General features: G+C 63.8%; 2 protein-coding genes across 2 annotated transcripts; both read left to right on the plus strand.

Moving 5' to 3' along the window:
• Window positions 1-218: 218 nt before the first annotated feature.
• LOC125438542 (basic proline-rich protein-like) lies at window positions 219-2,744 on the plus strand (the record flags this gene model as incomplete). Its single annotated transcript, XM_048506973.1, has 3 exons — window positions 219-704; window positions 969-1,598; window positions 1,833-2,744. Coding segments are annotated over 3 exons (2,028 nt in total), but the record flags the coding sequence as incomplete, so codon positions are not given.
• A 359-nt stretch (window positions 2,745-3,103) lies between these two features.
• On the plus strand, window positions 3,104-13,321 carry NPPC (natriuretic peptide C). The gene is made up of 3 exons (XM_048505515.1): window positions 3,104-3,296; window positions 4,509-4,942; window positions 12,863-13,321. Exons 1-2 carry the CDS (start codon window positions 3,210-3,212, stop codon window positions 4,920-4,922), a joined length of 501 nt encoding a protein of 166 aa, XP_048361472.1. The 5' UTR covers window positions 3,104-3,209; the 3' UTR covers window positions 4,923-4,942; window positions 12,863-13,321.

Consider the following 13,321-nt stretch of genomic DNA (forward strand, 5'->3'; position numbering starts at 1 on the left):
CCCCCCCACCCCCCCCCCCCCCCACCCCCCCCCCCCCCCACCCCCCCCCCCCCCCACCCCCCCCCCCCCCCACCCCCCCCCCCCCCCACCCCCCCCCCCCCCCACCCCCCCCCCCCCCCACCCCCCCCCCCCCCCACCCCCCCCCCCCCCCACCCCCCCCCCCCCCCACCCCCCCCCCCCCCCACCCCCCCCCCCCCCCACCCCCCCCCCCCCCCACCCCCCCCCCCCCCCACCCCCCCCCCCCCCCACCCCCCCCCCCCCCCACCCCCCCCCCCCCCCACCCCCCCCCCCCCCCACCCCCCCCCCCCCCCACCCCCCCCCCCCCCCACCCCCCCCCCCCCCCACCCCCCCCCCCCCCCACCCCCCCCCCCCCCCACCCCCCCCCCCCCCCACCCCCCCCCCCCCCCACCCCCCCCCCCCCCCACCCCCCCCCCCCCCCACCCCCCCCCCCCCCCACCCCCCCCCCCCCCCACCCCCCCCCCCCCCCACCCCCCCCCCCCCCCACCCCCCCCCCCCCCCACCCCCCCCCCCCCCCACCCCCCCCCCCCCCCACCCCCCCCCCCCCCCACCCCCCCCCCCCCCCACCCCCCCCCCCCCCCACCCCCCCCCCCCCCCACCCCCCCCCCCCCCCACCCCCCCCCCCCCCCACCCCCCCCCCCCCCCACCCCCCCCCCCCCCCACCCCCCCCCCCCCCCACCCCCCCCCCCCCCCACCCCCCCCCCCCCCCACCCCCCCCCCCCCCCACCCCCCCCCCCCCCCACCCCCCCCCCCCCCCACCCCCCCCCCCCCCCACCCCCCCCCCCCCCCACCCCCCCCCCCCCCCACCCCCCCCCCCCCCCACCCCCCCCCCCCCCCACCCCCCCCCCCCCCCACCCCCCCCCCCCCCCACCCCCCCCCCCCCCCACCCCCCCCCCCCCCCACCCCCCCCCCCCCCCACCCCCCCCCCCCCCCACCCCCCCCCCCCCCCACCCCCCCCCCCCCCCACCCCCCCCCCCCCCCACCCCCCCCCCCCCCCACCCCCCCCCCCCCCCACCCCCCCCCCCCCCCACCCCCCCCCCCCCCCACCCCCCCCCCCCCCCACCCCCCCCCCCCCCCACCCCCCCCCCCCCCCACCCCCCCCCCCCCCCACCCCCCCCCCCCCCCACCCCCCCCCCCCCCCACCCCCCCCCCCCCCCACCCCCCCCCCCCCCCACCCCCCCCCCCCCCCACCCCCCCCCCCCCCCACCCCCCCCCCCCCCCACCCCCCCCCCCCCCCACCCCCCCCCCCCCCCACCCCCCCCCCCCCCCACCCCCCCCCCCCCCCACCCCCCCCCCCCCCCACCCCCCCCCCCCCCCACCCCCCCCCCCCCCCACCCCCCCCCCCCCCCACCCCCCCCCCCCCCCACCCCCCCCCCCCCCCACCCCCCCCCCCCCCCACCCCCCCCCCCCCCCACCCCCCCCCCCCCCCACCCCCCCCCCCCCCCACCCCCCCCCCCCCCCACCCCCCCCCCCCCCCACCCCCCCCCCCCCCCACCCCCCCCCCCCCCCACCCCCCCCCCCCCCCACCCCCCCCCCCCCCCACCCCCCCCCCCCCCCACCCCCCCCCCCCCCCACCCCCCCCCCCCCCCACCCCCCCCCCCCCCCACCCCCCCCCCCCCCCACCCCCCCCCCCCCCCACCCCCCCCCCCCCCCACCCCCCCCCCCCCCCACCCCCCCCCCCCCCCACCCCCCCCCCCCCCCACCCCCCCCCCCCCCCACCCCCCCCCCCCCCCACCCCCCCCCCCCCCCACCCCCCCCCCCCCCCACCCCCCCCCCCCCCCACCCCCCCCCCCCCCCACCCCCCCCCCCCCCCACCCCCCCCCCCCCCCACCCCCCCCCCCCCCCACCCCCCCCCCCCCCCACCCCCCCCCCCCCCCACCCCCCCCCCCCCCCACCCCCCCCCCCCCCCACCCCCCCCCCCCCCCACCCCCCCCCCCCCCCACCCCCCCCCCCCCCCACCCCCCCCCCCCCCCACCCCCCCCCCCCCCCACCCCCCCCCCCCCCCACCCCCCCCCCCCCCCACCCCCCCCCCCCCCCACCCCCCCCCCCCCCCACCCCCCCCCCCCCCCACCCCCCCCCCCCCCCACCCCCCCCCCCCCCCACCCCCCCCCCCCCCCACCCCCCCCCCCCCCCACCCCCCCCCCCCCCCACCCCCCCCCCCCCCCACCCCCCCCCCCCCCCACCCCCCCCCCCCCCCACCCCCCCCCCCCCCCACCCCCCCCCCCCCCCACCCCCCCCCCCCCCCACCCCCCCCCCCCCCCACCCCCCCCCCCCCCCACCCCCCCCCCCCCCCACCCCCCCCCCCCCCCACCCCCCCCCCCCCCCACCCCCCCCCCCCCCCACCCCCCCCCCCCCCCACCCCCCCCCCCCCCCACCCCCCCCCCCCCCCACCCCCCCCCCCCCCCACCCCCCCCCCCCCCCACCCCCCCCCCCCCCCACCCCCCCCCCCCCCCACCCCCCCCCCCCCCCACCCCCCCCCCCCCCCACCCCCCCCCCCCCCCACCCCCCCCCCCCCCCACCCCCCCCCCCCCCCACCCCCCCCCCCCCCCACCCCCCCCCCCCCCCACCCCCCCCCCCCCCCACCCCCCCCCCCCCCCACCCCCCCCCCCCCCCACCCCCCCCCCCCCCCACCCCCCCCCCCCCCCACCCCCCCCCCCCCCCACCCCCCCCCCCCCCCACCCCCCCCCCCCCCCACCCCCCCCCCCCCCCACCCCCCCCCCCCCCCACCCCCCCCCCCCCCCACCCCCCCCCCCCCCCACCCCCCCCCCCCCCCACCCCCCCCCCCCCCCACCCCCCCCCCCCCCCACCCCCCCCCCCCCCCACCCCCCCCCCCCCCCACCCCCCCCCCCCCCCACCCCCCCCCCCCCCCACCCCCCCCCCCCCCCACCCCCCCCCCCCCCCACCCCCCCCCCCCCCCACCCCCCCCCCCCCCCACCCCCCCCCCCCCCCACCCCCCCCCCCCCCCACCCCCCCCCCCTCCCACCCCCCCCCCCCCCCACCCCCCCCCCCAAGAGGAGGATGACATCAGCGCCAGGGCGCTTATAAGGAGCCGCGGGCGCCGCGGGCGCTCCAAACCGCCGCAGCCGTCGGAAGGGCTCCTGCGCGCCTCCAACCGCGGACGCTGCGCTCGGGCTGACGCCGCGCTCCGGCCGTGCGGGGCTTTCTCCCCGTGGGCCCCTCCGTCGCCCGGGATGTTCGTCTCTCACGTCGTGGCTTGCGGCTTCTTGGTGGCGCTGCTGGCGCTGGAGGCCAAGTCGGCCCCCCGACCCCGGCACAAGGTAAGCTGGGGGGGTCCTCCGGGGGGGGGGCTATTGGGCTGGACGGGGGAGGGGGCGCTCCGCGGGGGCGGCGACGTCGGGAGGGGCGGTTTGACGGGACTTCTCAGAGGGGGAGAAGCGGAGCCCCGCTGCCTGAGCCCCCACCGGGCTGAATTCGGATTGGAAACCTCGCTTTGGGAGGAGGGCAGGGGGGGGGTAAGAATGCAGGCGGGGAGCCGCTCCGGATTCCTTTAAACCGGATTGACAGGGCGCGCTTTCGCCGGGCAGCGGGAAGGCAAGAGGGCCGCCCCTCTTCCCCTTTGAGCCCCCCTTTTGCCCACACTCGGTCAGGCGCAGTCTAGGGGGGAGCCTTCGCCGGTCCTCTGGGGGGGGGGCTCAGATGCCCCCTCCCCTCCAGCCTCCCCCTCCCGCCCCGTCCAGGCCAGGCAGACTCCGCAGGCGGGTCCTGCAGCTGCCGCCGGCTGCTCTCCATCGGTCCGTGGTGCTGAGCGGGCCAAGCGCGACCCGGCGGGGCGGCTTCTGCCTGCCCTCCCCCCGGAAAGACGCCCCCAGGCTCATTGGGGTCCCTGTCCACACCCCGTCCCGCCGGGACAGAGGTTGAAGTCCCCCAAGCGCCGGCAGACGGGGCGGACGGCGGCGGGTGACCCCCTCCCCCGGGAGACCCTCCCCCAGTCTGCGCTCAAGATGGGGGGGGGGGAAGCTACCAAGACGTCCAGTCTGCGCTCAAGATGGGGGGGGAGCTACCAAGAGGGGGTGTCCCCAGCAGAGATCAGGGGGCAGTGCGTGGGGCTGGGGTCCTGAGCGGGGAGGTCGCAAAGCCTGGGGGAACTATTTTCTGGTGGGACCCCCCCCCCCTCCCCGCTTTCCAATTCTAGGGAGGCAGCAAAAGGGATGAGACTAGGAGGGGGGTTGGTCCCCCAACCCTCATTTGACATCTCCTTTTCCCACCCACCCCCTCGCCAAAGGCATTCTTCGAGATGCGCCCCCCCCCCCCCGGGAGCAAAGGCGCCAAAGAGGCCCTTGGGCGGGGTGCGGAGCCCCCATTTCACCCCACCCCCCACCGCAACCCGCCACATTTCCCATCCGAGGGGGCGGCGGCGGAGTGCGGGCAGGCAGGGCGATCCCGGCGGCTTTCCTGGACGGGGGGGGGGGGGGCGTCCCTCCACTCCAAAGCGCCGGCTTAAGGTCTCCCCGCTCTCCCCCGCCCCCCAGGTGCCCGTTTGGCAGGACCCCTCCAGGAACACGGCGGCGCTGGGGCGCGAACTGGCCGAGCTGCTGGCAGAGGCGTTCTCGGGGCCCGTGTCGCGCGGCGGCGGCGGCGGCGGCGGCGGCGGCGGCGGAAAGCCGGACTCGGGCCGGCAGCGGCAGCAGCAGCAGCACCGATCCAAGGGCGCGTCGTCGACGTCGCGGGCGATGTGGGACCTGCGCACCGACGCCAAGCAGGCCAGGCCGGGCTGGGGCCGGCTGGGCCACTCCGAGCACCCCCAGGGCGGAGGAGGAGGAGGAGGAGGAGGAGGAGGAGGAGGAGGGTCGCGGCGGTCGAGGGGCTCCAAGAAGGGGCTGACCAAAGGCTGCTTCGGCCTCAAGCTCGACCGCATCGGCACCATGAGCGGCCTGGGATGCTGAGGCGGCGACCCCTGGCGGCGGTGAGTGGCAAGCGCACCCTCCAGACTTTTTTTGGGGGGGGGTCCAAGACACGGGGAGGGGGGCACGGAACCAAGCAAGGAGGGGGAAGGGTTTGGGGCAGGGGTCTTCAAACTATGCCCCTCCCCCCGATGTTCATGGACTACAATTCCCATCAGCCCTGCCACTTGGCCCTGCTGGCGGGGGCTGATGGGAATTGTAGTCCATGAACATCTGGAGGGCCGTAGTTTGAAGACCCCTGGTTTGGGGGCAGCGGCTCTGCAAGGTGGACAGGCGGATGGCGTGGGGGTAGTGGTTCAGAGCAGGGGCACTCTAATCTGGAGAACCGGGTTTGATTCCCCGCTCTGCCGCTTGAGCTGTGGAGGGTTACCGGGCAGTTGGCCAGTCCCAGGTTGAATTCCTGGCATTGCTGGGCAACAGTCCAGGCAGCAGGTGATGTGAAAGGCTTCATGGAATCCAAGAGTTGGAAGGGACCCCCAAGGGCCATCCAGTCCAACCCCCTGCAGTGCAGGAACTCACCATCAAAGCACTCCTGTCAGATGGCCATCCAGCCTCTCTTTAGAAACCTCCCAAGAAGGAGACTCCACCTGGGTAGACAACTGCAGTTTGAAGGACGGGGAGGGTGGGGGTTGTTTGGCTCGATGGGGGAGAATTGGCCTAGCAGGCAGAAAGTTCCGAATTCAGTGTCCGGCGTCTGCCGTTAAAAGGGTCGGACTGGAGGCGATACGAAAGACCTCAGTGCCAGACGCTGGAAAACTGGTGGACTTTGAATCCAATTCAGTATAAGACGGCTTCGAGTGTGACCAATTGTGGCAGCCATTCTCTCTAACTTAAGAACATAAGAACAAGCCTGCTGGATCAGACCGGAGTCCATCTAGTCCAGCCCTCTGCTACTCGCAGTGGCCCACCAGGTGCCTTTGGGAGCTCACATGCAGGAGGTGAAAGCAATGGCCTTCTGCTGCTGCTGCTGCTCCTGAGCACCTGGTCTGCTAAGGCCTTTGCAATCTGAGATCAAGGAGGGTCAAGATTGGGTGTGAGTTTGAGGAATGTTGGCTGGAGCTTATGTCAGAGGATATTTACTTTACGCCACAAACATCGAGGGACTGTCACTGACAACTCTCCAGACTTTCCCCTGAGCATGTCCAGAGTGCATTTACCCCCTTCCTCCTGAAGCAGCGGTTCTCAACCTTTGGGGGTCCAACAGCCCTTTCACAGGGGTCGCCTAAGACCCTCTGCATCAGTGTTCTCCATCTGTAAAATGGATAAATGTTAGGGTTGGGGGTTACCACAACATGAGGAACTGTGTTAAAGGGTTGCGGCGTTAGGAAGGTTGAGAACCATTTCGGGATGAGACGGCCAAAATAGGAAACCGGGAGAGTCCCGGGGAAACGGGGAAGCGCCACCATAAAGCTTGCTGGTGATCTTGACACACTCACACTGTCCTCGCAGGATAAAATGCAGAAAGGAGAATTGAGTTGACAACAGGCTGTGTGTTGCTAGCCTCGTTCACGAGACGCAGGGAATGTATGTGCAGTGCCGTAGCGCCAAGGGGATTGGGGTCTGCCCACTGGTGTGGGGGCGTGGCAGGGGCACAAGGCACACACATGCCCCAGATGCAATTCCCCCTCGCTCCGGCCCTATGTATGCGCGATCTGCAGACGGCGTACCCTTGATTTTTCTTTAGGCATCCCGTTGAGTAGTTCTCATGTTACTCTTAGCACCTGCAGTCAAATGGCTGCATTTATCCAGGTACGCTCCCCAGTTTTGTTCATAAGAAGACGAAGAGTTTGGATTTATATCCCCCCTTTCTGTCCTGTAAGGAGACTCAAGGTGGCTTACAAGCTCCTTTCCCTTCCTCTCCCCACAACAGACACCTTGTGAGGCAGGTGGGGCTGAGAGAGTTCAGAGAGAACTGTGACTGGCCCAAGGTTGGCCCGGGTTCGTACTCGGACGGGAGACCACCAAGGAATACAGGGCTGCTAACGCAGAGGCAAGCAACGGCAAACCACCTCCGTTAGGCCCCTTCCGCACACGCAAAATAATGCGTTTTCAAACCACTTTCACAACCGTTTGCAAGTGGGTTTTGCTATTCCGCACAGCTTCAAAGAGCACTGAAAGCAGTTCGAAAGTGCATTATTCTGCATGTGCGGAAGGAGCCTATGTCCCTTGACCTGAAAACCCTACAGGTTTGACATAAATAGTTGCAACTTGGTGGCGCTGCCCACTACCAGACTAGCCCGTTCTCATCAGATCTTGGAAGACGAGCAGGATGGGCCTTGGTTAGTACTTGGAAGGGAAGCCACCCAAGAAGTCTAAGGTTGCCACGCAGAGCCAGGCAATGACAAACCACCTCTGAACATCTCCTGCTTCGAAAGCCTTGTGAAGTTGCCATAAAAGTCGAAGGCAACTGGACAGCACTTAATAAAACCAAACCAACAGGCCAACAGACACATAAGAACATAAGAACATAAGAACTAGCCTGCTGGATCAGACCAGAGTCCATCTAGTCCAGCTCTTTGCTACTCGCAGTGGCCCACCTGGTGCCTTCGGGAGCTCACATGCAGGAGGTGAAAGCAATGGCCCTAAGAACATGAGAAAGAGCCAGCTGGATCAGACCAGAGTCCATCTAGTCCAGCTCTCTGCTACTCGCAGTGGCCCACCAGGTGCCTTTGGGAGCTCACATGCAGGAGGTGAAAGCAATGGCCTTCTGCTGCCAAGCTGCTCCCGATCACCTGGTCTGTTAAGGCATTTGCAATGTCAGATCAAGGAGGATCAAGATTGGTAGCCATAAATCGACTTCTCCTCCATAAATCTGTCCAAGCCCCTTTTAAAGCTATCCAGGTGAGTGGCCATCACCACCTCCTGTGGCAGCGTATTCCAAACACCGATCACACGTTGCGTGAAGAAGTGTTTCCTTGTATTAGTCCTAATTCTTCCCCCCCAGCATTTTCAATACTGGTTCTAGTATTGTGAGAAAGAGAGAAAAATTTCTCTCTGTCAACATTTTCTACCCCGTGCAATCCCAGCACATTAATTTCAGTGTGCAAAGGGGGGAGGGGGGTCATTGCAAAACGAGCCCTTGACTATTTGGAGAAGAGCGTAGCAGTCAGCAGTTCTTCAGTGGCAATTGGGTCTGTTGTCATTGAAAGAGGAGTCATAGAATCGTAGAGTTGGAAGAGACCCTAAGAAGGGCCATCCGGTCCAACCCCCTGCCATGCAGGGACACACCATCAAAGCACTCCTGACAAGACGGCCATCCAGCCTCTGTTTAAAAACCTCCAAAGGAGGAGACTCCACAAATCTCCGAGGCAGTGAATTCCACTGTCGAACACCCCCGACTGTCAGGAAGTTTTTCCTGATGTTTAGGTGGAATCTCTTCTCCTTCACCTTGAACCCATCACTCCTGGTCCTAGTCTCTGGAGCCGCAGAAAACAAGCTTGCTCTCTCACCAACATGACATCCAGAGGTTGGATCCAGCAGGTTCTCACAGGTTCCCGAGAGTAGGTTCCTAATTCTTCGTGTGTGCCGAGAGGGGGTGACTAATGGGTGGTTCTGCCCCGTGATTTTTGCCATAGTGACGCCCCTCCTCTCAGCAGTAAGCCAAGTAGAACTTAGCAACCCACGGCTCGAGGTCTAGCATGGAGGCGCGTGATCAAGCGTCGCGTGTGGGCAGCCTGTGCCTGCCTGCATTCGTTTCCTGCCCATGGACCGGCGCAGCAGCTGCGTCCTTGCCACAGCCCCGCCCAAGAATGCCCTGCCCCTTGACTACCTGGTCACGCCCCCGTCGTGCCCAGCCCAGCCCCATTGGTGCTACGCCACAGTTTGAATCCCACCACCATGGGAAACTGTTACTAAAATGTTTGGATCCCACTACTGGGTGGAACTAGTGGTGGAAAGCTGGACCAGGCCATACCGAGCTCACAGTTCAACCCCTGGCTCTCAAATATCTGTAAAATATATGATGTGTGCCCCTCGTATTGAAAACTTTATAGACCTCTGCTGTAGGGCAGGGGCAGAGCGAAGGGAAAATGCACCTGAAGTGTGCGCGTGCCCTGCGCCTCTGCCGCAGTGCTGTTTGCCCCCGCCCCAGGGCGCGCCCAGGGCATTGCACACACACACACCCCTGCCCTGTGGGCACTACACCACTGCTGTGGGGCTAGCTGGCTGTTGTGTTTCTCCATTGCTCAACAAAGTGCAGATATAAAGGCAGGGGAGATCCTCTTGCATCCAAACCTCCTAGCAGTTTTTGGTGTGCTGTGTGCCAGCGTGGTGTAGTGGTTAAGAGCAGATGCACTCTAATCTAGAGAACCGGGTTTGATTCCCTGCTCTGCCACTTGAGCTGGGGAGGCTTATCTAGCGAACCGGGTTAACTTGTGCACTCCAACAAATGCCGGCTGGGCAACCTTGGGCTAGTCACGGTTCTTCAGAGCTCTCTCAGCCCCACCCACCCCACAGGGTGTTTGTTGTGGGGGAGGGGGGAGAAGGGAATGGAGATTGTCAGCCCCTTTGAGTCTCCTTACAGGAGAGAAAGGGGGGATGTAAATCCAAACTCTACTTCTTCTTTTTCTTCTCCCACCTTTGGTAACACGCCAGGGAAGGTGAGCTGGTACACAGCCATATCCATCTTCCATGACTATTGCTGACATGACCTAGCAATGCCTGCATATCACAGGAAACCCCATGATAGCAACAACATGGAGAATCCCTGTTCAAGAACAATCTACCTGGCTTACTTCCTGCAGACAGTCATTTGCTATCATGCCCTGCTGGTTTTCAAGGTGGATATCACAGTCTCTCAGGGGCTTGGCCACCCCCTTGTAGAACATCTGAAGAGCCCCCTTGTAGAACATCTGAACATCTGAAGAACATCTGAAGAACATCAGACCAGTGAGGGTCCATCTAGCGCAGCATCCTGTCTCACACAGGGGCCAGTCAGGTCCCCTGGAGATTCAGGAATGGGGTGTTGCCTCCTGGCGCTGGGATTCCCAGGTAGATTGTCTCTGAATGTGGAGGTTCCCTTTAGTGCCCGCGGCTAGCAGGCACTGACAGAACTCTCCTCCAAGAATCTGCCTAACCCCTTTTAATGGCTTCCCATGCAAGAGTAACCTCAGCTGGTGGGTTCAGTGGGGCAGAACTGGAAAGGAGTTTTGCCACAACTGAATTTCAAACAAAATGGTTTCCTTTTCCTTAACATATAACACTCATGAAGCATTAACATTTAACATAACAGTTCCAGGTCCTGTTTAAGTTTCATTTCACGTCCCTCTAATTACAGTCCGATAATGCCAAGTCCATTTCTTCCTGCTGGTGGTTGGCTCATGAAGACTCCAGATTCTTGGTGTACTGGATTCGAGATGATGAAGGTCCCCAAAAGAACTGTCACCAATTACACACACAAAGCCCTGAAACAATACATTCTAACATTTGCAATATAGCAAAAATAAACATCTCCCTTTCCACTAGTTCCCAACAACTGCAGTTACCTTAAGAAGAAGAAGAAGAAGAGTTTGGATTTATATCCCCCCTTTCTCCCCTGTAGGAGACTCAAAGGGGCTGACAATCTCCTTGCCCTTCCCCCCTCGCAACAAACACCCTGTGAGGTAGGTGGGGCTGAGAGAGCTCCGAGAAGCTGTGACTAGCCCAAGGTCACCCAGCTGGCGAGTGTGGGAGCGCACAGGCGAATCTGAATTCCCCAGAGAAGCCTCCACAGCTCAGGCGGCAGAGCTAGGAATCAAACCCGGTTCCTCCAGATTAGATACACAAGCTCTTAACCTCCTACACCACTGCTGCAAGGTGCTGGGAGCTTATCATAATCCAGTGGTGGCGAACCTATGGCATGGGTGCCAGAGGTGGCACTCAGAGCCCTCTCTGTGGGCACGTGCGCACAGAGTTCGTCATCTAGGGGGAGCGGAAAATCACCCCCTCACGCACACACACACATCTAGCTGGCCTTGCTTCTGAGTAAATCCTCCTAGGGTCGTGATTCACCCATTCAAAGCACTGCACAGTTGCTTCACCAAGCTTACTCTGGAGTAACGTGCGCCTTGGAGCCAACCGTTTTTTCTAAACTAAAACCTCAGTATCTAGGTTAAATTGCCATGTTGGCACTTTGTGATGAATAAGTGGGCTTGGGGTTGCAATTTGGGCACTCGGTCTGGAAAAGGTTCGCCGTCACTGTCATAATCTATCCAGGTCCCAGCTTGGTAGCCTCGCTTCCTCCAACTTCACGAGTTCTGCAGCCTTCTGTTTCTTTCAGTCTCCACCCCTTTCTGGGTCATCCCATTCTTAACATAGGGGTTACACAAGCAGAAAAAAGGGGAGACCAATTGAACTCCCGGTGGGTTTCCATAGGTGGCTGACAGGTTCATTCAGTGTGTGCAGATTTTCTGGGTGACTAGAAGCTGAACAGAGCCTGTGCAATATTGAGGACTAGCAGTAACCCACTGAATGAAGACGTACAACGGGTGCTAGAAAACTTGATGGTGGGGGGAGTTGGTGGCATGGCAGGGGGGCGTGGCAGAACAGTAGTGGCCTTCTTTGCGTTGTGATTGGGCAGCGGTGCGTCATTGCCACATTCTAAAGCGTAGTCGGTTATGGCTTAGGATAAAGTATTGGACTAGGACCCGTGAGATGTGGGTTCGAATCCCCACTCTGCCATGAACATACATGCTACAGGGGACAGTGCTATCAGTCACGGACCAGGAAAGGGATTTGGGCGTCTTAGTTGATAGTTCCATGGGAATGTCAACTCAATGCATGGCAGCTGTGAAAAAGGCAAACTCTATGCTGGGGATCATTAGGAAAGGAGTTGTTAATAAAACTGCAAAGATTGTCATACCCTTATATAAAGCCGTGGTGCGACCGCACTTGGAGTACTGCGTTCAGTTCTGGTCGCCACATCTCAAAAAGGATATTGAAGAGACAGAAAAAGTGCAGAGAAGGGCAACGAGGATGATTGAGGGACTGGAGCACCTTCCTTATGAGGAGAGGCTGCAGCGTTTGGGACTCTTCAGTTTTGAGAGGAGACGTCTGAGGGGGGATACGATTGAAGTCTATAAAATTATGCATGGGGTAGAAAATGTTGAGAGAAATTTTTCTCTCTTTCTCACAATACTAGAACCAGGGGGCATCCATTGAAAATGCTGGGGGGAAGAATTAGGACTAATAAAAGGAAACACTTCTTCACACAACGTGTGATTGGGTTTGGGATATGCTGCCACAGGAGGTGGTGATGGCCACTCACCTGGATAGCTTTAAAAGGGGCTTGGACAGATTGATGGAGGAGAAGTCGATCTGTGGCTACCAGTCTTGATCCTCTTTGATCTGAGATTGCAAATGCCTTAGCAGACCAGGTGCTCAGGAGCAGCAGCAGCAGAAGGCCATTGCTTTCACATCCTGCACGTGAGCTCCCAAAGGCACCTGGTGGGCCACTGCGAGTAGCAGAGGGCTGGACTAGATGGACTCTGGTCTGATCCAGCAGGCTAGTTCTTATGTTCTTAACACCCTCCCTGAGGTGTCTGATGGAACTTTGACTCTCAAAATCTCATACCCTGAAAATCTTGTTGGTCTCTAAGGACTTAAATCTAGCTGCTCTACTGTCGACCAACATGGTTGCTCTGTAAAACTATGGGCCTCCCACGGGTAACCCTGGTCCAGTACTTTTCTCTCAGCCTAACACAACTTGCAGGGTTATTTGGGGGGCATCATCGCAAAGGGACCTTGTACACCATTCTCCAGAGCTCCTTCGAAGAAGGACGGGATCAAAACAAAAGTTGGAAATGGCAGGAAAGTCACACTTGTATAGTTTTCGAGCGGTAACTTTTGCCATGTTCGATGCTGTCATTCCCTTGTGCGGAACAAGCACGTGCGAACTCAGCAGACTGGGAAGAGCCTAACGGGACGTTTGTCTGCTTTTGTTCCAGGTCTGACGCTCCTTTGGAACGCCCTCACCCCATTCATGGACATTTTTGAACATCCTCCCAGAATCCTCCGGATGGGTACCGCTGATGGACCGCCAAGCGCAGACAGCGGGCCGGCTCGGCACATCCCTGTTGGTACGAGGACTTGTAACTGAACCAGCAATTCGGAGGAGGGGCCGTTTTGATTTTGAACTTCCATATGCTCCCTTCCTATCTTAACCCATATACATATATATATATATATATCTGTATCTATACACACACAGAGAACCCCCCACCCCGATTCCTCACGACAAGGGACTCTCGCCCACTCCCACGGACTGAGGAAGCCGGCTGCATCCCGTTAAGATTGCTGTTTGTACATTCATGTCACGCATCAATGTATTTATGTTGTAAAGCTATTTATATATTGTTTATAAAGAGATATTTATAAAAGAAATTTTATTTATGTAACTAAATGAA

Source organism: Sphaerodactylus townsendi, linkage group LG08 (genome assembly GCF_021028975.2).
Source record: "Sphaerodactylus townsendi isolate TG3544 linkage group LG08, MPM_Stown_v2.3, whole genome shotgun sequence".
Classification (NCBI taxonomy): domain Eukaryota; kingdom Metazoa; phylum Chordata; class Lepidosauria; order Squamata; family Sphaerodactylidae; genus Sphaerodactylus; species Sphaerodactylus townsendi.